Raw genomic sequence first — 25,687 nt, 5'->3', positions numbered from 1 at the left:
GGGTCTCAGTCATTCCTAATTCCTTGGGGTTAAAAACATCCACTTCTTCCAGGGTCCTCAAGGGTGGAAAAAGAGAAGAAGGTTCTCATGGTTCCAGCATCTACCTGTCCACTCCAAAAGCAAGCACATGGCAGTTAAGAAAGAAAGAATGCAAACAGTCAAGATGGACAGGCTGCTGACCACGCTTCTGGGAGCAGCAAAGACAGCTTCCTGGCGCTGAGCTGGGAGAGGTCACCATGGGGAGGGGGGTCAGAACCTCACACTGGACCCGAGACCTGACTCCCCCCTATGCCAGGAAGGTAGCATGAATGATGGCAGAAGAGCTAAAAGGTCATTGCCAAAAGAACATCTCTGGGTTTCTGCTTCAAAGTTATAATCAAGGTAAAGGTGATGGCTACAGAGGTGATAGGAATCTACTGTCACTTCAAATCCTCCCCTAGATAATGTTTAGATGCACAGTTCTTTACCCAGGTATCTAGATACACATAGCTAGATATCTAAATATAATATCTGGTTACACAGATACCCACACAAATCCAGATAACTAGTCCCAACACCACCTAGATACACTGATACTGAGATAGGTAGTTATCTAAACACCTAGATAAGCAGAAAGGGACTAACTTATGGCATACATATACAGGTATCTCGGTAGTCAGAACAAAATACAACAGGAAGAGAACGTAATAGATTATTATCTCTTATTGTTAAACACACATAAATAGCCTCCCTTTGCGAATTCTTACTAAACCAAAGACGCTTCTCTCCCATGGGAGTTCAGCCACAAAGTCAGGAGCTAATTAAGAATAGGGGGAGAATGAGCAGTGAAGAGAGTTCCTGCACTTTTCTTTGATTTGATGAGAAATTCATATTCTTCAGAAATATTATTTTCAGTCGGACACAATTGAGATTATATCTCATCATGGCTAAGGAGTCAAAGAAATTTATAGCTGGTTAATTTCCCATAATTCCTATACTTCTATGGAAATAGGAAAGAAATATATAAACACATACAATTCACAGCTTTGAATTGAGCTTGGGTACAATCTAAAACGAGAGAGCATTTAGTTCCCACTTGTCCCTTCAGGTCTGAGGCCTCCCAGGAAAGCCTTCTGCTACTTGGAATCGGCCCTGCCTCTTCCACTTTCCCAGCATGTTTCCTCGAACAAGTTACTTGCTTCTCTGAGTCATAATTTCTTCAAGTAAACCAGAAATAAAAATAACTTCTGCCCTGCCTACCTCAAGGGACTGTTTGAGCCTCCATTGTAATCACATAACATGAAAGTTCTTTGAAAATCATAAATTACAACCCAAAAATAATTTTCTAGGCTGTGCCGATGACTGGGTAGCTCATAAACTCTACTGCCCCAAATACTCCAAATTCTAATCACAAATCTGTTATCTTCACTGCAAGTGAGCAAATAAATTCCCCCAAGAAAAAACAGGACTTGAGTTTCAGAGCTGATAAATGTATACACACAGGGCAGGGGTCCAAGAGAGAAGAACCAACTGTAGGAAGACCCCATTCCATCCGCACTGGCCCTGCCCGGGCACCAAAGGCAGGGAAGTGGAATCTCAGCAACTTATGCTCAAAAGGTAAGAAAAGACTAGGGTGCTGGGGTCACTGACAAGTTCTCCTGTGGCTCAAAAAATTTAACCAGAATGCTTCCTGCCCAACTCCCAGGCATTCCTGGGTAAGAGGAGATGACTGCCAGAGTGGCCATGAGCTAAAAGCTCTGCCTCTTCCCCCTTCAGCCCCAGACTTTGCCAAAGTCAGACCGGCCAAGAGATTGTAGGAACGTCAGACAGAGCCAAAGAAGAGAGTGAGTGTGAGAGGGAAATGACTGTTGTCTTTAGAAATGAGGCAAACTTCAGGCCTCATTTTGTCATGGCCTGTCAACCAGAGTTGTTGGGGGGAAATTATTTTAAGGTAAAGACTCTGCAATATGGGAGATCCTCAAGCTAAAAGGTTAGAAATGACAGGGCTAAATGCAGGTGATGGACTGGCAATTGTCATTCTGCTAGTACGATATACAGAAGTAGTAAAGTCCGAGTTTCTCTTCCCTGCTATGGGTAAGCTGACAGGGATGCTCTCTTCAGTTCTCTGATTAGGACCAAGCCAGCGGATGAACCCTCTCAGACACTGCCTCTCATGTCTTCCTATAGTCCATTCACAGCTCAGGGGAAGCCAAGACTTTTGCCCCTCAATACCTGACTCTCAGTCCTCTTCACTTCAGAAATCTGTGTGCCATGCATTACAATTCTAGCTACTTATCTCTTTCTCTGCCCACCCTCCAAATGTAAACCACAGAGAAACATTAAAATAGAAATGGTGACTCTTTTTATTTCCAAGGGGAAGATCTTTTTCCCCTTAAAAACCCAGACCGGCCCTACCACCTGTGTTGGATTGCTACATTGCACACTGTTCCCTGCACCTGCTAAGGGGGCTGGGTTGTCCTGTCTGCAAACCCTTCACTTCTCAGCAAGGCTATACTGTACAGAGCAGTTCCCTACACTGGGTCCTGCTGCACTGATGATCTGAGGCCAGTTGTTCGGCCCAAAGAATGACAGTGCAGATGGACTGGATAAGGAAGCCTGGAAAGAGTGACACTGGACACCAGCACGTCAGCAAGGGAGGCCCCTGTGGCTGGTCCCCAAGACACTTACATTGTGCAGCTTGTAGTAGAGCCCGCAGGCGTTGCAGACAGGGTCCCCATTGGCGTTTCTTCTCCAGAGAGTGGTAGTGGTGGTTTGACAGTTCGCACAGGACGTTCCTGCCCTTCTTGCTGCCGACTGGGGAGTGGGTAGAGGGGGGGAGTGAATCAAACAAATGGTAAGTGCGTTTTCAGAACTACAGAGACAAACTTAAAAAAAATTATCATTGAAATCAAAACTAGCAAGTGGCCCACATGAAAGTAAGGAAGATCCCCAAAAGCAGCCTCTAGAAGAAAAATAGAGCCCATCCACCAGCAGAAGAGTGTGTCAACCTATAGTCTGTGGTCAGAATTTAGCCCACGGTTCTCCTATGTAGAATTCGGGATGATCCAAAATTCAATACCATCTTCTGAGTTCATTTTTCCCCATCCTGCAAAGCCTACCAGATGTTTAATTTTTATGGATGGCAATTTTGAATCAATCAGACTAGTTTGAATACCAGGCTTCCAGTAGACTCATTCGCCGGGCCCACAAGAATTCTTTTTCAAGTGCAACTGCTCAAATATCACTTCTCAGTGAGGTTCCTGGCCATCAGTATGGCTGAGAGCAAAGTGAGAGCAATCCCAAAATCATCAAAAATGCTGGCTTATAAAGGTAACAGAGTGCTAACAGAATGAATGTCTGCGCATGTGTGAGGCTGCACTCACAGGATGGATGGTTTAGGAAGCACCAAGCAGGACAGCCCAAGGGAACAAGACCTCAGCACATCTGCAGCAGTTCTCAATTTACACAGCCCGTGCTTTCAGCCTTGGTCTCCTTCAGACTTTTCATTCATGGTGACAGCCATCCTTATTCTTTTTAGGTGGTTTTTAGTTAATGAGACAAAATATAAAAAGAGGGGCTTTTTGTCTTCAACAGAAATATGCTCCCCTTCCTGCTCTCACCCCATGCCACCTTCTGGAAATTAGGCATCTCCTACTCGCTGTTCACAGAGTACAATAATTACAAATCAAATGGCAGCCTCAACTTGAATTTTAATTATTGGATTGTGCCAAGGCCTTCATTTCTGTTAAAAGTGAAATTTGTCTTTCACTTTTTTTTTTACACACATTTATAAAAAAAAATTAAACTCAAAGACTTTTTAAAAAAAATAGAGTTGGGTCACTTCCAACACCCACCTTTCTCAACTCCTCAGCCTTGTCCCCCACAACATAAAAAGAACATTTTAACTACAAAATTATTCTTGCCCCTGAACTCAGAAATATTACCAACAGCAAGAGGAAGAGAATGAATTCAGCTAGCTGGATCAAAACAATTCTGGCATGTTTTTTTTTAAGTATGGGACAAAAAGGACAGAAATTGTGGTGCACTTTTCCATCGATATTTTATCAAGCAAAAAGTTGGGCCAAAGATCCAAAGCTGCCAGGTATGGAAAACCCACTGGCAATTCTGAATTAACTAGACTGATTCCTTTCAAAGCCACCAAATTTTTCCACAGATATGCTCCTCCATCCTAAGGGCTTAATTAGTAGAGCCCCCCCCCTCTCTTTCTCTCTCTCATATGTGTGTGTGTGTGTGTGTAGTTTTTTTTTTGTAGTAGTAGGAGTAGAAATTCATTATTTTCTGCATTTTAAGGAAGTGGAAATTAAAAAACAGCCCTTATCTATCATAATCGAAAAAAGAATTCAAGAGCACTGCCTCTAACTTCACCTACCTGTATGAAATGTGATAATTTAAGACTTAAATAACTGTACTCTCAGGAAGAAAACAATGCCTTAAATCAGTGCTTAATGACTTTGACAATTATGTTATTATGTAATTATTATTATCTTCCTGTGCTTTTTCTTTCCTTTAAAAGAAATACTCAGATGTAGTAGACTAACATCTACTTAGACACCGGATTTCCTAGCCCAGCAACTTAGAATATATCACACGAGCACATCAAGCCAACTGATAAAAAAATTAGAGCTCCGAATGTCAAGGTCCATGGTACATCTTTCGCAATATATTGACAGTTTCATAAATAGGAGCAGACTCAGAATACGTCTCCCATCTACAAATTTTACACGAATTTATACAGAACTTCTCAAAGCCGCACTATTTAGTTCACTAGCAGGAGACAAAATACATTAATAAAGCAAGCTAATCATCTGGTGGTTAGACCTACAAAAATCCTGGAGACACTGAAAAAAAAAATCTACAGCTCTTCCCTTCAGTCATTTCTCCTATTTCCTGTGTGAGTTTACTCAGTGTCAGATATGCATCTGATGGGGAAGCTAGCTACATGGTGGGCTGGGTGGTCCTCAGTGAATCTGCAAATGTGCAAAAATGAAAACAACAAAGTGGAGAGACAAAGCTGGGATAGAGAGACAGGAAATATAGGAAAGGAAAAAAAGAAAGGTTCCAGGTATTCAGAAGTCAAATGCAAAGGGCTAAAAAAAATTCTGAATCTGCTCCAAGTGTCTCTCAGGACAGAGCATGTGAATTCTACGGAACTGAAAATATAAAACCACCCAGAACAGATGAGTAAGACAGAAAAAACAGCTGAAAATGTGACAGCCAATGAGCTCGAGAATTAAAAGTAATTATTACTCAGAGTCTAGAGATTGCTTATGAAAGGTGAATGAAGACAAAGTTATATAAAATGCAAGTAGAGCCTCCTATGCAATCTGCCCAGACAGAAGAAACCCCAAGAAAATGTCAAATGCACTCTTGCTCATCAATCAGCCCATAGTCTGAGACTTTATTTCCTCTTTTTCCTTTACTTTTACCTTTAAAAAAAAAAGCCCAATTATAACAGCACCATGACTTATTTTTAAAAAGAATCTTTTTGTTGTTGGGTTTTCTTTTCTTTCTTACTCTCTTTCTTTCTTTCTTTTTTTTAAAGAAGGCTAGGTTTTGAGTGATTCAGAGCATTCTTTTGCGGTGTGATCATATTCATTCTGTGCTAACACCTCCAGCCATTTTTTTTTTCCAAACACATCTTGTTCTGATCCGTTCAAACATCTTGATGTTTAAGTTAGGGAAGCTGAGTTGTTGTTTATGAGTTATCTCCACTGCTCAGATATCCGGCAGCTTTTTCCTAGGAAGTTAGCTTTGCACACGAGAGAAAGGGGGGAAAATGCCAAAGTGCATGGGTACTGGGAGGTTGTGTGGGTTGGGAAAGGGGCAAATATCAGAAAGACTAAAGCCTAGAGACCAAGGATTGCTAAAAACTAGTCATGTGGGCACCTCCATCCTTAGAAAGTTCCTCCCTATTCTGAAGAGGATGTGAAAGGTGTTGAATTGCATTAGAGTCGGATGGGGAAGACACATAATTCTTTTAAAAGAATAGAAAGGACTTGGATTTTTTCCCCCTTAAAATTTGATGGATGCTTTTTTTTATGACACTTTTTTTTTAATTTAATTTTTTTTTGTCTTCAGAGAGAGGAAGGGAGGGAGTGACATAAGAACACTGATCTGTTCCTGTATGTGTGCCCTGTCCAGGATCAAACCTGCAACCTCTTCATTTTGGGATGCTCTAACCAACTGAGCCATCTGGCCGGGGCTGTCGGATGCTCCTTCACCCATTAATCTGCAAGGGGAAAGTCCCCTCATCCCCTCTCTACATGGTGAATGTCATCACCACAAAGAGCATTTCGATCCCTGACTGTGGTTAGAGGACTCACCTGTCAAGCCTGCCTTTCTTCGTCTGTTACACGCACTTGCTAGTCAAGCTCCCTGACGTTCCGAACGTAAGTTGACAAATGAATTTCTGCTAGTTTTCCTAATAAATGCTTAACAATGCTAGATTTTCTCAAGTATTTTTAAGGATCCAAAAGTTTAAGAAGGAAAAAAGATGGGGAGAAAAACTAGCACCCCAGCAATCATACTTCAAAGAGCAATCATACTTCTAAGACAAAATGCTGGGTGACACCAAGAGACAAGCCAGAAATCATACAATTTTTCTCATAGGAATTACCTGTGGAAAGTCCTTACTTCCTAAGATAAAAAAAACTCCACTGGGCTCAATGTCTGCAGCTTGTGAAATCCTGTTAACTGGCCCTATCAGTCTTAAATCATTGGCACACGAGACTCACCCAGCACTGAAGCTGTGACCAGTTCCCAGGAGCCCACTTCTACCATTTCAGGACCAAGTTCTGGGAGGTATCTGGGACATTCCATTCTCATACTAAGTTTCTCTGTCAAACAGTGATTATCTATGCATCTTAAATCAGTGGTCCTGGTCCTGTTAAAACACTCCTTCCAGTAGCAAATACATTTCAGATTTGATAATCAAGAAGTCAACACCTTAAAGATTTGGTAAATGACTTAAGAAACATGAAGAGGGGAGGAGAACTTTCCTGTATATTTAATTTGAAGAAAGAAAAGGGGGCGCGGGAATGCTATCCCAAGCAAGTGACATGATTTTGAGCTGTCCTGCCGATTTCCTGAGAATGCTCTCCTTCCCGGAGAAAGGAATTAAAAAACACCAATGGTTAGTGTTAGATCAGCGCTTCCCAAAAACAACTCACCAGCCTTCGCTTGGGCTTAATAAGGGGTCGGTTCTGTCCATTCATCTTGTGGTAGAGCCCACAGGCATTGCACAGGTAGTGCCCGGTGCCATCTCGTCGCCACAGTGGGGTAGAGGTCGCCCCGCAGTTCACACACTCCCTGCCTTCTAGAAACAATATCACATATAAGTCACTTATGGACAGAATAAAACACAGAGAAGCTGACAATGTACAGAATTACAGAATGACGGCCAAATGAAGAACTCTTTTTTTCTCTCTTTTTCCACCTTTGGGAAACTTTCCCTCCCCCGTTTCCCTTGAGGGTGGCTGCCAAGCTGAAAGTTATTGGCTGGCCAGTGCAAAGCCTCACCCGTACACACAGATGTGGCCCATGAGTAAACTGCAGCCTGCCCAACGCTGAAAATTAAGATAAATTTCAACTTGAAATCGTTTCTGAGAAAATTCTGAGCCCCAGACACACAAAGGAAAACTTTCCATTCATTTCCTTCAAAGGAAAACAAAGGTGACCCATTCTCTTCACTAGGTCTGTCTATACAGATTGATTAAATAATAAAGATTAGGATAGGGAGAAAGGAAAGATGAATCAATGGCAAGACAGATAAACAGATAAATAGATTGATCAACTGGCTGATTGATTTTACTGGCAAGGGCTTTAGATTTTACTTCCAGTAAACCTGTAAATGTCTCTTGCTGGCAAGTAATGGATGAAGACCCAGTGGAGTCCACTCATCTCCCCATCTCTTTTTCCTCTAGAAAAGGCCAGGGTTGTCCACAGTTTCCTAGCCATTGTGACTGGGGCTGAGATGCCATCATTAGGCAAGGAACCAAGAGATGGAAAGCGGGTGTGACAGAAAAGTGGATTCAGAGGGGCAGACGATTAGGAGCAAAGTCAGTGAAGGAAGGCTGGGGAGGTCTTGGTCAGCTCATTAGCCAAGGCCTGCCTGCAGTTGCTCTTTCTCCAAAAAACAAACAAACAAAATAAACAAGAACCAGCCCAGCCAGGTTCAGGCAGTGTTCACTTCTGCAGGAAGACAGCTCTTTCTGGGTGAACCTGTCCCCCTGTTGAAGGCTATTCTCCCCACTTGCCTGCCCTGAGATGGGACCCCCCAAGGAAGTCTCCCTCCATCCCGTGGGGCCAGGTCCCAACCCTACAAGAGCCGGTGGCTCCACCAACTGGGCATCCCTAGAGGAGGCCAGAGTGAGGACACGGCTTTGCTCTCTTTGGGGTGCTAAAAGGGAGGCCTGGGGGAGATGGTAGGAGAGAAAGAGGACCCTCTCAAAACTGTTTTAAGAGATTAATTAGCTAGCTGGAATTGACCAGGAGGACAGGGCTGGGCCGGGAGCAGAAAACCTAGTAGGACACTGAGGGAATCTTGACTCCTCACAGAGCAAGGCCAGCCCGGGGGCTGGGGCCTGTTCTGTCTCTGGCAGGCCCCAGCCCAAGTGTGAGGGAAGTGGAGGACTTACACCTGTGACCTATGCTTTTCTCCATGGGGAAATTTGGAGAAGGAAAAGAACTTTTAGAAATGGAAGAGGGTTTTGCCTCTCACTTCGGAGTCCACGCAGTATTGAGCTGTTTTTGTTCACTTTCCTTTTCAAATAATAATAAGTTAAGAGAAATTTTATCATTATTTCTTTTGCTCCAAATTGAAAACAAGGTCCTTAACCCAGGGTACAGAGCTCTTCCCCAAAACCCCTGTGATTATTTATAAAAACATGGTCTGGTGTGCCAGGAGCACTTTCTAAGGACCCAAAAGCTTCCATCAGTCCTCAAAAACAGACTTTGGCCAGAAATGCATCCAGACACCTTACACTGGGATCCAAGCCCACGGGCTGTGGCCAGTGGATGTGGGGGAGGCATGGAGGAAGAAGGAAGGGGCGTGTGGTGGAGGAGGAGGTGCCAGGGGCTGCCAGAGCCAGGAGGCAGGCAAGTCCTGCAGGCTTCATGCCCCCAGTAGGCACTGGGCAGCCCCTTCTGGGGACAGGGCTGTTAGCCTGGCCTGGCTGGGGCTGCCCACTCCCCACCCTGCCAAGACCCAGGCCTCTCAGCTTCCCAGCCATTCTGACTCTTTCTTACTTGGGTACTGGCAGAGCTGGTACAAGGTTTCTCTGGCTCCCTGCTCACCCCAACAGCAGCGGCTCAGGGCTCGTTGCTCTGCTCCTAAGCACCCAGGGCTGGGGGATCTCCCAGCCAGATGAGATTAGTCTAATTTCCTTTCCTTTGTCAGAAAGTGGGGAGGATGAGAGCTTCCTTTTGAGAGGGACCTTAAGAGCTAGCAACGGTTGCCTCCTCAGCAAGGCTCTGCTCAGTAGAGCATTTTGCTATCTTGATTCACTCCGCAAGTTTGAGATGGCCTTGTGTGGGTTTTACTTATTTTTTTCTTTTCTCCTTGTTGCCTCTAGTCAGTGACTTGAGCATACAGCCAATTTTCCTACTGGAGGCCCTGACGGTCTCCTGCTTTCTCTCCCTCTCCTCGCTCACTGCCTGGTGTGAGCAGACACACAGACACCTCTTAGGTGACAAGAACCACAAAGCTGTGCGGCCTCTTGACATTCAACAGCCATTTTCAAACACCCGTTCACCTCCAAATGCAATCCTGAAACCAGGCTGAAGGGCAGGGCTTGGGAGCAGGGCTAGGAGGCTGGGAAGAGGAAGGCAGAGTGAGATCAGTGCCCACAGGAGGTGGGGAGCTAAGAAGTGGCTATTTGCAAAAAGGCTTTGTCTTTTGTTTGCAAAGATAGATTCCTAGCACCAGCCCTCTTAGAAAAGCAATAGGTGCCCTAACCACAGCTTCAACCGTTTGCGACAACCCTCTCTTCTCTTGCCTCCTCTGGCAAGCGCAAAAGAGGTAAAAATAAATAAATAAATAAATAAATAAATAAATAAATAAATAAATAAGCAAGCAACCACTAAAACCAAGAGAATCCCCTCCTCAAGAATTCCCACCACTTCCATCCTCTTTACACAGAAGGCGTCTAGAAGCTTCCTCTCCCCTCTCCCACACTCCCAGAAGTCCCAGCCCCCGGCTGCCCAGGTGCGCTAGGCTAGCCTCGGCTGTTTGTGGGAAAGGAATGAGAGGAGGAAGTAAGAAGCCAAATTTAAATCATCTCCTCATCTCTCCCCCACCAAAAAAGGGGAGATATATAGGTACCCCTAATTCTGGTTTAGAAAATGCCAAATGTTTACGTTCAGAGTCTGACAGAAAGGAAAAGCCTAAACCAAGGGCATAAGGTGTACACAACCCAGGGGAAATCAAACATACAAATGAGGGCAGACAAATCCGAGGCTTTAGGAAAAGACATTTTGTCCCCTCCCCCATACACTAACCACTGCACCAGCCTCAGATACCACGATCTTCCCGCAAAACTTTTTGCCCTGCCAGAAAAGAGAACTTAAAAAACAAAATCCCATCACTACCTCAAAATGCACAGGTCTGTTCTCTTTGCAGTCAGCCCTCAAGCCTTGAGCTAACCCTGGGTGTTCTGCAGAAAGCTGTGCCCCATGTCTCTCGAACCCTCCACTCCCGCCAAGCCCAGCCCTGAACAGGGAGCAGGCCCCTCTCCAGCTCGCTCTCCCTCTTGCTTTCTCTCTGACTCCACCAGCAGCCTACCTCCCTCTCCCTCTGCCGACTTTCATGTACTGAACATGCAGGTCTGAGTTTTTCTGTCAGCCTAACCGCATCCGGACTCTATTAAAGTTCCTGGCGCGGGATAAACAATGCAACTGTCGCGTGCAGCAGTCTGAAAATAATTGGATTAGCTAAAACATATCAACTAAATAGAGACAGTCCTGCCCAGGCAGTCGGAGTGAATGTCACCCCGTAAAAAAAAACCCTGAAAACTGATCTCATGGTCACTGGGTGCCCAGAGCCCTCCCTCACAAGTTTTCTAAACCGGGGTTTTGCCAGTTCTGTTTCAAGTCTGCTCATCTCACCCATAAAATACAAGTGGTTCTTACCACTTCTTTGTATAAGGAAACTCCACTGATAGAGGACAGAGGAGAGGCAGTTGGGATGGACTAGGACAGAGTCACCCACCCTGTTATGAACACACCCACCCAAGGAGACACAGCAGTCGTCACAAAATCATCTCTAAAAATGTAACTAAATCTCATCTCAAAGAGCCCGAGCTTTCTGATTCAACTGTTTCAATTAGAAACAAAACTGGTGGTGGATTATTTTCATTTTTAAAGAAAAAGTATTTTGCTGTGGGGGGAGGAGGGCGTTAATGCAGTATCTACACCAAGGGAATAAATAAATGGGCAGTGCGCTGTTATATTTGTAAATAATAGGGTGTGCTTTTTGTAGAAAGTTTGAGCAGGGGAAGCACAGACACATACCTGGGGACCTTTTGCAGTCCTTCCTACCTTTTCTGGCTTCAGATCAATCCAGGACTATGTCCTGAGACACGTTCCTGCCCCTGCCCGGACTATAGGTAACTGGCCCTGTCTACTTTTGATTTACATGCGGCTGGTTCCCTGGGGCAGAGCCTGCCTTGCTTTTCCAGAAGTTACCATGAGAGCCCCCTTTTCCACGCAAAGAATATGTGAGCGCTTTTGCAGGGTCAAGCCCGCTGCAAAAAATATATACACTCTTTATTTATACATGTCTGTATAAAAGGCTGTCCTCTGTTGACTGAATGACCCCGTTTGAGCTGGGCAGAGAGGAACAGTCAAAAGAACTCAGAGGCCAGGAAGGGTCAGAGGAGGGACCCGTGTTTGTTTAGGTTTCAGGAGGTTTCGTTTTAGCATTAAACACAGAAGAGTTATTCCCTCGCCTTCCATTTGGTTTTGGAAACTGACTTAAGGTTACTGGCAGAACCCAGAAGCCCCCCAGCAGGCAGGAGAGGGTATGTGTTTATGTTTGTCCTCAGCTCCTTGGGGGGTTAAATTAGATCTCACTGCCCCTCTGCTCTGAAGACTGGAATGAGAGGGGATACACTTCATTCTTTGCAGCTCTTAGAATGGGAAAAAATCAAATCTCAGAGGAGCCTAGAGCAGCACCCAGCAGGGCCAGCCTGGGCTGTCCTCTCCCAACCCTGGGTTTAGAAGAAGGAAGAGGCTAAGGAGAAGGGGCCCAGAGGGAGAGCAGGTGCCTACCTGTGCTGGATCGCGCCTTGGGCCTCGACTTGCACCCAAAGCCAGTGGGAGAGCCACCCAGAAGGCTGCTGGGGGGGAAGAGTCCAGAGCTGTATTCGGGGACGTAGGGTGGGTAGGTGGTGATGGGGTGGTGCGCTGAGGTCGCTGCCCCTCCCAGCGTGGTCATGCTGCCCCGTGAGTGCGACGACTCGAGCTTCATGCTGTCGGGCAGCGGCACCTGGTACTTGATACACTCCTTCTCATCCTGACGGCCAGAGCCTGCCGAGCCTGGCGTGGAAAGGGACGGGTCTGGGGAGACGTCCTTCGGCGGGGTGGGTGGGAAGGTGAAGAGGTGCGGGCTGGAGTGGCCCGCCGACAGGGAGGAGGACGAGGCTGGGGGGTAGACAGAGAGGGGCCCGGGGGAGCCATGGTGAATGGACGTCTTGGAGAAGGGACTGAGGTTCCAGGGTGAGGCAGTGTGGTGGCTGCCCAGGGCTTTGCCCCCATCCAACCAGGGCAGGGATCCATGCAGCAGCGGTGGGCGGCACACCTGGCTCCCTATGGAAAAGGAAAAGAGACAGAAAGGTTGGTGAGAGCAGCCCCAAGGCCTTCAGACCACTTGGGGATTCTCCTGTCCACCCCACCCTCCCTGTCAGGAAAATTCCAGACACAGATGGAACCTGGGTGCAGGCCCACTGTCCCTAATCCAGACGGTGCCACGAATACCTTGGCCAGCACACAGTTCACCCCTCTCTCCCACACAGATGTCCCATCAAAGCTCTCAGAATGAAGGGCCTGTGTCTGACACCCAGGAGGTGCTACAATGGAGTGAAGAAGGGAACCTTGGCTCACTGGCCTCTCCAGATACACTTTCTAAATCACATCCCCTGAGGTCCCTCTCTAGACCCTGACTTGATTTATTGGTTTCTTTCAATGACTGGGGTCCCCCATCCTAGACCTAATCCCAGCCAGCCGGATAAGAGTCTGCAGTGAGTGATGAGGCCTGAAGGGGTTAGCCTGGCCAAACAGCACTCAACACCAGGAAAATCCACCGGCCTGGAGAGAGGCCAGCAGCAGTGCCCAGCTCTGGGTGCCCAGGGCAGGAAGGAAAGGACTGGGAAGAGGAGAGAGAGGGCTTTGTAGGGTTATTTGGAAGTAATGTCAGTGCTTGCTCATAATTGGCAAGGCCTGAAATGGGATTTGCAGGGGAACTATAATCGCTCAGACTGTTAGAGAAAGTTTTCAAGGCAGTACTCTGGGACGCCTTTCTCACCCTCCCAAATCCTACAGAAGAAAATCAGTTTTAAGCCTCAGACACGTTGAAGTTGTGATTCTACCAGTGTGATACATGAATTTTCACCTAAGCCCCTGACACACAAAATTCCAGTTCATGTGTGTTTCACTCATACGCAGGAAGGTAGTCATAACCCAGAGAAGTCTATACACTCTGAGAGGGGCTAATTTAAACTGCAACTTCATATCCACACACATTGGTCTTTTAATCCAGTACCTGTCTCAGTGTTTGACGTTCTATTTTAACCATTAAGAACAATACTGAAACTAAAATCTTGAGAGGAAGGGGAGGAGAGAGGAGGGGAAGGAGAGTCCTTTGAACACCAAGGGTCAAGATTCAGATTATGCAGGAAGTAGTACAGTAAATAATATTAAGTCTGCATTCAGGCATTTCCACTTAACTGCTGATATGCACAGAACAAGGGCAAAGAGCGCCCGTCCGCAGAAACAATTGTTTAAACCTGGTGACAGAAGGGCAGAGGACGCCTGCTGCAGGAGGGGCTCTGTCATAGGAGCCAACCTTGGCTCTAAATAGGGGACCAGGGCAGACCTCGGTTGGTCGGGGGGGGGGGGGGGGGGGGCAGTGAGAGAGCCTCGCATTTTCTCCACGTGAAACTTCGCTGCTATTTCTTCTTTAAAAGCACCCGTGCAACTGGGAAGCGCTAGTTTTCCCCCACCCCAACTACACAAGGCTGGGTTTCTCTTTAACGTTTCAGAACTCCGGAACTTCTCAAGGTGAAAGAGAAAGAAAAAAAAAGGGAAAGGCCACTGTAATAGTTCCTCCGTAAAAATTTTAAGAAACCCTGGTGGATCTTTCACCTTCTTTGGTAGCCTAATAGACTGTTGTAGGCCGGAGGAGAGAGTACGCAATGAGCAACCTAAAAGCAAAGCCGCAGGAAAATTCTGTGCAGCCGGGAATCTAGGAAATCTCAAACATCTCGCTCTAACAGTAGTCTTTCCACCAAAACGCCTTCAAGGACCAGAATTCCATCCCTCCAAGCCCAGAGGTAGTAGACCTGCCTAGAAACTTAATGCACTAGATTTGGGGAAAGATCAGAATCAGGGTTGTGAAGAAAGACAGCTCTCGGGCCTTTCTGGAAACGTGCTCGCTAGCAGAATGAACTACGAGATAACTGGAGAAGGGAAGCCCTCTGGAAGAGCCGAGTCTGAGCCTGGCTAGGCCGGGCCCGGGGCCGGGGCCGGGCCGGCTGTCGGCCGGGGCAGCCGGGGCCGCGGAGGCCGAGCCTCGCTCCCGGCGTCTGGGCCCTCGGAGGCCCCGGACCTGCGGCCGCGCGGGAAGCAGAACTCCAGCCCCGCGCGCGCGCCAGGTGAGCGCCAGGCCCCGGGGACTCCAGCCGCGGAGAGGCGCCTCTGAGACTGTTGTGAAAAACACTTTCTGACTAGAGAGACGGCTTCCTCGCCCATTTCCGGGCCACAGTTTGTTGTGTTTTTTTTGTTTTTTTTTTAATGAAGCACTAACGGCGCTTGGGGGTTTGGGCGGTGTCTCCCCATCCCTGGTCCCTCCCGGCCTCCCCGACCTGGGACAGCAGGAGCGGCCGCGCGGGGATTCTGCGCCCGGAGTGGACTCACCGTGGTGGGTCGGAGGGTACCTCTGCACTGTGGCCCTCACCGAGTTTCCGTAGTACGACGGGACGTGGTTGCCTTGACCGTCGATGTTAAAAAGTACATCCACCTCCTCGGGAAGGGAGTACTGCGCCGGGTCCATGTAGGAGTGGCCGAGGCCCGGGTGGTGCGTGTCCGGGTGCTGCCCGTTGAGGACCGCGGGGTGGTGGTGGCTCACCCAGCGCGGCTGGTCTGCCGTCACCTCCATGGCCCCGGCTGTGCTCGCGCCCTCTCGCCGGGCCCGGAACCCGCGCGTGGAGAGGGAGGGCGGTCGGGCTGGAAGGTCAGGGGGTGGGGGCTCCGAGGCTCCGCAGGTAAGCTTGCCGTCGGAGGAGTGGGGGACGTTTAATGATTTGTTTTCAGCAGCGAAATGGGGAAGTGGGATGTAAAGGTGAGTTAATGAGGTGTTCAAAATAAAATCCTTCAGTGGTAATTTAGCAAAGAAAATAGGAAGGAAAAAGAAATACCAAAAAACAAGTACGGAAGGATCAAGGGGGATCAAATATTAAAGGGGGGCGAGGGAGGCTGGAATTCTACAGTTGAGTCTCTTCTGCTGCGGCTCCGAGGCTGAGACCCTTCTCAAGTCACCTGCAAAGGAAAGATGGGGAGACCTGGATGAGCTCCTAAGTACTCTGGCACCGGAGTTTATGAAGTGGCACCACCTGCCCTCGAGCTGCCGCCCCGCGCCCCCGGACACGCACACACACGCGCGCGCGCCTCCTCCAGAGCTCGGAAAACCGGGACGCAGCCAGGGAGGGAACGACTCCCAGGGACATCTCCACAGCCCGCCTCTCTCGAGAGCTTGGCACTGACTGAGCCCTTCCACCTCGGAAGACAGCTCCCTCCCTCCGGGGAACACTGGTCCTGGGACCTTCCTTCCAGCCTCTAGAAACTCTCCAAAAGTGGAGGGTTGAGTTTTAATGTTTTAAAGTTTTCCCAAATGCAGAGGTTAAAAAAAAAAAAAAAAATCAAACTTGAAAAAAGTCATGGGTACCAACCTGGGTAGCGAGGAGCAGAGAGGAGGAGGAGGCGTGTGACCTGAAGAGCAGAAAGTGCTCGGTCAGATTGCGTGGCTTGCTCTGTCTCGCGCTCTCTCCGTCTCTCTCTCTGTGTCTCTCTCTGTCTCTCTTTTCCTCTCTCTCTCCCTCTCTCAGTTTTTTTTCTTTTTTTCTTTTTCTTTTCTTTTTTTTTTTTTTTTTTACAGGGAATGCATTCTTTCTGAAAGTATCAAGACGGCGCCAGGCAGCTCAGTGTTCGCAGACAGCTGTGGCGCGACGCAACTTAAGGAGGTTCTAGTGTCATCCGCGAGAGAGGGAGGAGCCTGGCGCAGGCGAGGAGGGGACAGCCTCCCCAGCGCAAGGAAACCGACACGAACCAGCTCCAGGGTTTCACCCCCAGCCCCTCCTCCCACGCCTGTACTGACCGGAAAGGGGCGCAGCGCCGGGGGCCAGGGGGCTAGTGCGCGAAGCAGCCGGGGGCGCGGGCGGGGGCGCCAGCAGGAGGGAATTCGCGCTCTGGCCCTTTAAAAGTGGCTCCAGCTCTAGCCAATTTTTTCCGACTCGGTGGATTATTCCTTGTTGGGGAGACCGGTCTGCCCCCATTCATAAAGTTACTATCTACAGGCAGCCTTGCTTTTTCAAACTTTTTAAGTAAGCAAATTGTTTTTATTCAATGTGGGACTATTGGAAAGTTTATTGACTTGGGGCTGTAAGCATGTAAAACTGATCAGAAAAAATAAAATTGAATGTCCAAGTTCGTACTTTAAAATTGGTCTCTCGAGAAAAATGCCTGAAAGTTGAGGAATCGGGAAAGACCATATGCCTTTGATTGAGTGTGCTCGTTATTTTGGGGGTCGTCGCCAGTATATTCCTCAGACTTTTGCGTTAACAAGCCTCTTTAATGTTTCAGCAGTTGCAGCCGTCCTTATCAGACCTAGTATTTGTAAGTGATGTGTGCTTTTGACTTCAGCAACAATAGTGATGGATGAAAAGGAGAGGAAGACTCGAACTAGTTCCAAGTGCAGTGAGAGGGGTTGGAAAGATGGACCTCGGACCTTCATTCTAGTTCCTCAACCTTTCCCTACTTACTCCGGCTCCCGGCGTGTTTCCCTGTCCCTCTCTACCGAACCCTGGCCGGATCGGCCGACAGAACCGCAGCGACCTTCCGTCGGCCCAGTCCTCTCGCCGCTTGGCCCGAGGCGGAGGGAGCGCGGCTCGCAAACGCCCCTTAAAGGGCGGGGCGGGGCGGGGCCGGAGCAGGGGCCAATCAGCGGGCGAGGCTGTGGCCGGGCCGCGATTGGCCGGCCCCTCGGCCTCCCCAACCCGCACGCCCGTCCTGGTCTTTTGAGCCACTGCATCCCCTAGCGGCGCTCGGGCTCCTGCATCCTCCCCGCCCGAAAAGGCGGCCGGGGCACGCAAGGGTCAGGCGGGAAAAGACTCAGGTTCCACTGTGCCCACCCATCATAATATGTGCGAGAAGACAGGAGCTTGATGTGTGTTCTATTTAAATTGAATATATTATTCGCCTTTTGCTCCCCTACCCCATAAAAATTCCCTACAAATGTAAAAATTGTAGCTGGAAGAGGCTGTCCCTAAAAATAGAGTCTGGAGGATTCCTTTCATGCGGTCAAGGAAAAACTTCAATGTTCAGCTTTAACTTGGTGAGGGGGGAGATATTTTGTTGTAATACCCAATCCTTGTAGAAATATTAGTAAAATTTACTTTAAATAAGTAATGAAACGTAGGTCCTGCGATCTTGGATTTGGAGCTTCTCCTGAGTCTCCGTCGTCTTAAATCTGATGTTTGTTAGAAATAAATTGGATTCCTAGATGCGGAACAGGAATAAAAAGCCTAACTTAAACACCACCACCACCACCACCACCCCGTGTTTCTCCTCACCCATTTAGTCTTTGGTTATCAGAACGGCCAGTAAAGCATCGATTTTCCTTTCCCTCTGACCACTTCTCTCTAGGGCCAGTCAAGCTGTTCGCGGCGTTTTCCAAAGCTTTTAATTATTTAGTTTCTAACATTCACCGGAAACCGCTCCACAAACGGAGACAGACCAACACACACATTTTGCTAAATGTTCCAAAATTAAGATTCAGAATAGAAGCAGATAGAAAAAAAAATGAAAAGTGCTTCTTTCGAGTCAGTCCAGGATAAGGAGATGCTCGCGGAACCCCTGTTCAAAGCCACGCGGAAAACCCCCAGGGCGGCTCTTGGCCCTCGCGTCCGGACCCGGCGGCCGGGGGAGGATGAAGCGAGCCTTTCTGCGGAAAGAAGTGCTCGCGGACTCTAGGACTTGAAACTGTTATCTTTTGAGGCTGAGAAAGATTTTAAAAGACAAAAAGAAAAGCTTTGTGAGAATAAGGCCTTCCGGTGAAGCGGCACCTCCCTGATAACCTACAAAACTGGGGGGGGCGGCATAATTAGTTTTAATTAACTCACAAGAACCAGGTCAGGCTGCACTAGGATGGAGAACCCCCACCCCCCGACCACCTTGAAAAAATAAAAGACCTTGAAGGCCCCTCTTAGTCTGGGTGGTTTAGACCTGGCAGAGAGGCGCGGGGGCCGCGGCTGGTTGCCCGGTGTAATGGAGCCAGCCTGTAGGGGGTATTTAACATTTAATTCCCAGCCGGTCCGCCCCTGTTCCCGGACTGACAGTGGGTAATTGGGAAAGAGGACGTTGTTCTTTTGATGGCCCGCGCCGGCCAGTCTCGCCGACGCCACACTGTGTTTGACGTCACGGGCCCAGCCCCAGAGCCCGGAGCACAGAGCAGGGGGGAGGGAAGAGGAGAGGAAAGGGATACCGGGGAGGGAGGGCTGAGGTCGTCCCCCGGACCCACGGGGAAGGAAGGGGGAAGGGAGCGCGGCGGAGAGAGGCTGCGGCGCGTGGCCTGAGGCGGAGAGCTGGGCTGCGGGGGTCTAGGCTAGGCCAGGCGCCAGCTTGACCCGCCTCGCCGGCAGATGCAGGCCCGGCTTCCTCCTCCGGGGGAGGGCGGGAGGAGGGAAGGGAGGGGGCTCGAGCCTGGGGAAGGGGGATAGGTGGTCCTGATTCCCCCTTTGCAGCAGCCGATAGAACTGATCCTGGCCTCCTGCGGAGACGCTCAGCGCCCATCTGCTGACCTGACAGCCCCCTCCCCGGGCACCCCGGCCCGAGTCTGGTCTACGAGTGCCCCCCCCCCCTCGGGGAGGAGGAGAAAGCTAGGAGACTGTGAAGGATCCTGTCGCCCCCGGCTCCTGCAGGGCGCGAGGCCTCCCTCACCAGGGTAAGGGCAGGCGAATGGCCTGGGTGCCTGGGACCCTGGGGACCAGCACCCCGGAGGCAGCAGACTGCAGCGCAGCCGCCGCACTCCCACCCCATTCTACCCCCCCCCCCCGCCTTGCCCCCCGCCGGGAGCCGAATCCGTCCGTGGGGCGGCAGGAGCCACTTTGGCCTGTCTGCAAGGCCAGGCCTCGAGGCGGCTACTTTTTAGGCATCGAGTTGAGTGAGGTGTGTGTGCCCTCTTGGGGAAAGGGTAAGAAATGGAGCCTTCCATTCTGTCCTTGGTTGAGCTAAGCTGGGACCCACACACATGCCAATGTACGCGTCCCACCCACCCGCCTTCCCGGGAGCGCAGAGACTCTGTCCCGACGGAAGTGAGGAACACAGTCCCGCAAAGGAACCGGAGCCCGCGGCGCAGAGGGGAGGAGCGTGCTCCCCCCCCCCCCCAGGCTCACCCCTGGGGTCTCAGGACTCAGATATCAGAGATCCACGCAGCCAGCGTCACGCACCCGAGCCTGGCGACGGGCGCGTCCAGGCGAGCTCCGCGGGGCCGACGTCCCGGGAGCAACGGCCTTGGGCTCCCGCGCGCTGACCGCCGAGGGTAATCAGAAAAGCCGAGCCTCGGGGTCGAAGTTATGAAGTTACTAATCCCAAGCAGGGGGAGTGAGCGTGCCTCGAGCCGCCTGCGGCGGTCATTTGAGCATGTTTACTTAAGGACTTTGCAAGCGGAGAGCGCGCGCGAAATAGTCGGATTTCCAGCGAGGCAGCAAATATTTGCAGGCGGGAGAAAGAAGCGGAGCCGGACCGCGCCGCCGCGTCCCTCCCCCCAGAGCCGCGGCGCCGGCCTGGGCGGACCCGGCCTCGCTGTTAAAGTCAGAAACGAAGCTGGGAACCTGCAGGACTGGGGGCAGGGAGGGCGCAAAGCGACAGCAAAACCCAGAGATTGGAGCACGGCCCCGAGGCTCTGGCGAGCTGGTGCCGGGGGAGGAGAAATCACTTCCCATTCCAGCTCAATCAATCTTCTTTGGCTGCGATCAGTCAATAAAAATGGTGTGAACGGACCGCGGTCGCTGTGCGTCTGGGGAGGAAGTGGAGGCCAGAGGTGCCGAGGCCGGCGCCGGCGCCCCGCACCAGCCCGGTTCGCGCCGGGAGGTCTGCAAGCCCCAGGCCGACGGCCAGTTCTTCGCGGGGAGCCGAGCGCAGCCCCGCGGGACATTTAATTGGGTATCTCCACTTTAACAGTGACCATTGTTGGAGCAATTAGCGAGGGACAATAACCGCCAAGAGGCGTTTGATTCGCTTTCCTTTGCTGGCTGCTGCTGAGACCCGACGCTCTAGGAGAAGAGCCTGACCTGGAAGCAAAGATCTGCTTTAGTGTCGGCTCCATTTCTTGCGGGTTTTGTCTAATAGGACAAGTTAAGCGGGGGGAGAGACCAGGTTCTGGTCCTGCATGGCAGAAATTCTTGCTGGGTCTCGCTAGCCGCGCAGGGAGCCCCCGGGACCGCAGCGCTTGCTAGCAGCACGCGTCGAGCGGCGGCCACGCGCGAGTCCTGTTAGAGGGAGAAAAGCAGCGAAGACAGGGACATGAAAGCCGGCCCCTTCCTCCTTAGCCCTAGCTTTCCCACCTCGGTCACGCGAACCGCGTTCCAATTTTCTCCACTGGAGAGGAGGGACAAAGCAGGAACCCCCTTCTGGGGCGTATACACACACTTCTCTCTCCACTGAGCCAACCCCATCACCCCTCTTCTGCCTCAACCCTAGTATTAGGTTACCGTGGCCAGGCGAGGATTTTTACTGGATACGAGAATAGCCCAGGTAAAGCTGTATAAACAGCTCGTCAGCTGCGGGACCGGAGGGTTACTCTGGGGACGCGGCCCAAGGCGCCGCCGCCGGGCCGGCCTGCGCAGGCGAAACCACCGGGAGCCCGCTTGGCGCAGGTTAAACACATTATAGCTGCAATTCCCAACCCAGCATATTTCTCTTTCCCGCATGAACTGAAATGCAGTGGGTTGCGAAATCAAACGGCGACAAGAAAGAAGCAGGCAGTGTGGGCAGGACTGGCAGCTCTCTTCAAATGAAATACGGCGAGCAGGAGATCTAGGGGAACGCAGAGAAAAGGGGACCTCAGACTCACTAAGACTCACTAGCGTAAGGGAGAAGGCTAGCGGTGGACACGTCAGAGGGGAGACCCCTGGGAACTCCGGCGAGAGGTCCGCTCGCGCAATCCTCCCGGCTCCCACGTCCGCCTCCCTGAGAAATGAGCCATTGTTCTGGGGGTGGTGTGTGGCCTAATTTACTTTTTTTTTTTTTTATCCTATTATTCATTTATCACTGGTTAAAATTCGGAAGGGAACCCGCCCAGGCCAAGAGGAGCCGCGAGAGTTGTAGAGCGTCAAAGAGAGAAGTGATGCGCTCTGAGATTGCCCCTCCTGCTCCGCCCACACCACCAGGTTGGGTCCTCCAGCTTCGAGGGTTCCTGGCCCTCCCTCAGATGTTACCTACTTCTCCCGAGTTGAGAAAAACCCTGATCGTAGCAAGATAAAAATGGGGCAGGTAGGAGTGTAGCGGAAAAGGAGAGGAGGGAGGGAGAAAACAGGGGATTTCTGATTTTGAGTTTGACAATGCATGGGGTCAAGAGGGCTGGCAATGCGGGGAGCCCCGGGGTTAAGTAGAAGAGAAACATTTCCCCTTTACGGTGAGTGGAAAGGAATCGAGTCACCCTGGAGGACGGTGCACCTCTGGGCTCTTCCTCTCTCCTGGCCTCGGCGGTTTGGGGGACAGGTGGGAGCCCCCCGGGCCACAGGTCGCTGACCCGGCCCCAGACGGCTCTTAAGAAGGAGAATGCTTGTCTAGATCCAAGCTCTCCTCCTGGGGTGTCCTCAGGCCGCGCACTGAAACGCCCGGGAAGTGGTCAGCACGCAGGATTCACCCAGGCCAACTCCAGGCCCCCAGACCCTTCCGGCAATCAGGGATGCAGCTGAGCACCCTCTTCACTCTCCCCGGCCTTCCTGCCCCCGGGGTGGGCGCCCGCCGCCTCGCCGCCGGTTTGTCTAGAGCCCCCTGCCTGCGTTCGCCCGCTCCGGCCTCAACGCGGAGTCCCGCGAGCTGGCCTCCGTCTGCAGTGCGCGGTGCTTGTCTCGGACCAACTCTCCCTCACTTCCATTTGGCATTTTCAGGAGAAGGAGGACTTTATCTTCAGTCTATTGTATTTTTACTTCTCTAGCCAGAAAACCGGGTGTGATTGTTGCTGGACAATCGACCATGGGTTTCAAGGGCAGGGGAAGTTCACCGCGGAGAGAGGGAAGACGGGCACGATCATTTCGTTAAGATCAAAAGACAGTTGAGGCGTTTCGAAAAGCCCGAGTTGTCCGCGTCTTCCTTTGGACATGCTGGAGACATCAAGGTAAACATCTGTGACCCCGCCTGGTTCAGGTGGGAAGATCCCGTCCTGCGTACAAGCCCCTCGCCTTCCTTTCCCTGCAGGGTGCGCCCTGGCGCCGCTGCCCCTCCAGGCCCCGGCTGGCGCTCGGCTCTCCGCTGCCTGCCACCTCGAGCAATTTGTTATATGAAACAAAACAGCTACCTACACATGTGTCTGCAGACTTGTAGCGACGGACACCCAGGGAGACCCAAGCGCCTGGACAACGTTTTTCTTTCTGATCCTTCCAACGGCGGCACCAATCGCTGCTACCTCGATACCCTTCTGTCCAGCGGCCAGAGCAAGGGGGGGGGGGGGAGGGGGTCGAACTCCAACTTGGAGGCTACCTTGGCCAAAACGCAAATCGCTGAAATTGCTAAACCTCTCTACGTTTCCTCCAACCATTAAGAGAAAGGGGTGACCGGGACTATTCGGTCGGTGCGCACACAAAGACACCAGGAAAGGAATGCACATTTATGTGTGAAAGGGCTCAGATGCGGAGAATGAGGCAGCAGTTCAGTGCAGATCAGAATTTGTTAAATAATACAGGCTACAAAACACTGGGGCTTTCGGACTCTGCCTCTGCACAGCATATCAGGGGCCCTAGTGCCCTGCCACCTCCCACAGTTTCCAGCCACATATTGCCTTAACCTCCAGAAGATGGGTTCTCAGCAACCAGCTCCCCATATTTGCCCCTCTCCAGGCTCTCTGTGTGGCCCTGGGCTGCTGGGCATCCCAACAAAGAAGCTCCACCAAAGTACTCAGGGACACCCACTCCCATCCCTTCACTGCACCCCCCAACTTACCCTCATCTTATATATTGTCTGGGAAAATGCAGGGTGGAGTTATCAAATAAAGGGAACTACAGCTTCCACTGTCCCTGGGCTTTTAACTGGACAGATCAACCAACCTAACTGAGTCCCCAAGGCTGGTAAAGAGCTCTTGTGTAAAATAGAGGAAAAGCCTACAGGTGCAGGTGAGTGAGTTTTGTACAGCAGTATCCTCAAAATCCATCTGGCTCCTCAAGCCAAGAATCTTAGGCCTTGCAGGGCAACTGCTTGGAAGCCAGGAGCTGAGCCTCCTGCTTGGTCCCATGCGGGAACAGATAATAGGACCCAAAATCCACCTGGATCTTGATCAGTCTGACCTGGACACCATACCTTGTCTAGGATTCAAATGGGCAGAAAACAATTTCTTTCCTCAGAATCACACAAACATTTAAAAGGTTTAATGGTAACCCCCTCCCACAAACAGCCATTTGGGCCCTGCAAGCTCAGACACCTGGGTTTACTCTACTGGTCTCACTGGAACTCCCTCCCCAAGCCTGTCACAAGACCAACAACCCTGGACACACACCTTTCCTGCCACGGCCCCTAAGGGATAGAAGTGCTACAAATGCTATTTCATTATTTGTCCCTTTAAATTTTGTAATCTCCCATCCATAACCCAGGCATCACTGGTGAATTTAGCTGATAAAGGAGAAGAGAACTAGAAAACATGGGAACAAAAAGCGAAGGGAGATCCTGCCAGTTGAAGTCATTTCCATCCCCTGCCCTGGGCAGAGTCACCCCATGCCAGTTTCTTCAGCACCCTGCAGTATCTGAGAGGAGGCAAAGGTATAGAAAAGCAACTCTCCTGCCTAGATTCACTCAACCTCCCTTGCATTTTTAACATAAACTGTCTTGGTTGGGAATCTCTGTGACTTCTTGGGGATCTGTTGGTCCAACACCTCAGGAGAAGTAGACTTCTCATCTCACATGCCCCTCCTGCTCCCCACAACCCCGGACACCCTCTCTCTGAGGCAGCGATTTTCTTACTTGCCTCAGGGTGCTCCTGGAAGCAAAGGCGCCTCCGAGCTACCAGCTCTCCAGGGGGATGTCAGATGCCCACACATCTGGGTTCCAAGTTTTATCTCACAACACACAGCTGCTTCTTTAATTATATGCAGAGACAATGAGCCTAAACACACACTTGTAAGCAGAGGGAAATAAACATGAAATTGACACGGGGACCCTGCAGCCACCTTCCAGAAAGGCTGAGCTGCTCCTCGGCAAATGGGTTCTTTTCTCCAATCCTCTGCACTCCCAGAGTGGAAAATGTGTGTCCAGCCTTTTCCAAGCATATCTGCCATCTCTTATTTTTTGTTTTAGTTTTTCTTCATATGCCTTTTTCTACTAGCTCTTTTCTTCAAACAAGGACATACACGCATGCATACACCATGCTCGCCCAAGGTCATTGCAGAAAGCCCAAGATTTTCAGTGACGGAAAAGAACAATAGGACTGAGATCTAGTTCACTTTCTTCCACAGGCAGCTGTCCCTTTGGAGTTGAGACCTCCTTTTAATTCTCTCCACGTGGAGCAGGGGAAGCGAGTGAAGAGTTAGAGAGAAGATAGCGATAGTCACTGACCTGGGTAGCTTGCTGGCCAGCTGTTTTTTATTTTTTCCTGACTTCCCGGAGAGCTGAAGGCAGAAATGACAGGCAGACTTGGCCACTGTTGTCGCAGCTGCGGTCCTCACGGCCCCAGCTGCTTACGGCATCTCACGCAGGCTTCCAGCAAGAAGTAAAACCTGGGTGATGTGCATCCTTCTTAGGAACCCCCTCCCTCCGCCTTCTCCTGCTCACTGTACAGAGCTAGCTCTTCCGGGTTGCAAAGGGGGAAAGGGAGGGAGGGCAGAACACTGAGCGGAAAATGAATCCCCCCCTTTTTGCAAACAGGCAAACTTCACCTAAGGGGTGTACAAAGCTGACAGAGTTGGGGGGATGGGCAAAGATTTCCTCAAATGCAACCAGCCCTTGGAGCCTAAAAAGCCCACTGTCTTTGGCAGGGTTGGAATTAACACTG

At 50.4% G+C, this 25,687-nt stretch overlaps 1 protein-coding gene across 3 annotated transcripts in view; it reads right to left on the bottom strand.

The window, feature by feature from the left end:
* The window catches only part of GATA3 (GATA binding protein 3), a 28,618-nt gene extending 3,229 nt beyond the window's left edge, over positions 1–25,389 (bottom strand). Inside the window, exons 1-5 of one of the 3 annotated variants that reach the window (XM_066385844.1) lie at positions 25,252–25,389; positions 15,130–15,750; positions 12,268–12,804; positions 7,170–7,315; positions 2,668–2,793 (exon numbers count right to left, since the gene is read on the bottom strand). In XM_066385844.1, the coding sequence (XP_066241941.1) occupies positions 2,668–2,793; positions 7,170–7,315; positions 12,268–12,804; positions 15,130–15,370 (1,050 nt within the window). In that variant the 5' untranslated portion in view covers positions 15,371–15,750; positions 25,252–25,389. Of the gene's footprint in view, positions 1–2,667; positions 2,794–7,169; positions 7,316–12,267; positions 12,805–15,129; positions 15,751–16,160; positions 16,355–25,251 lie in introns of those variants that run through there. The other 2 variants (XM_066385843.1, XM_066385845.1) reach the window with 2 other exon arrangements.
* Positions 25,390–25,687: the final 298 nt, after the last annotated feature.

This window comes from Saccopteryx leptura, chromosome 5, assembly GCF_036850995.1.
Source record: "Saccopteryx leptura isolate mSacLep1 chromosome 5, mSacLep1_pri_phased_curated, whole genome shotgun sequence".
NCBI classification, from domain to species: Eukaryota; Metazoa; Chordata; class Mammalia; order Chiroptera; family Emballonuridae; genus Saccopteryx; species Saccopteryx leptura.
Note: the sequence above shows the minus strand (reverse complement) of the source record. Positions and strands in the feature narration are given on the sequence as shown.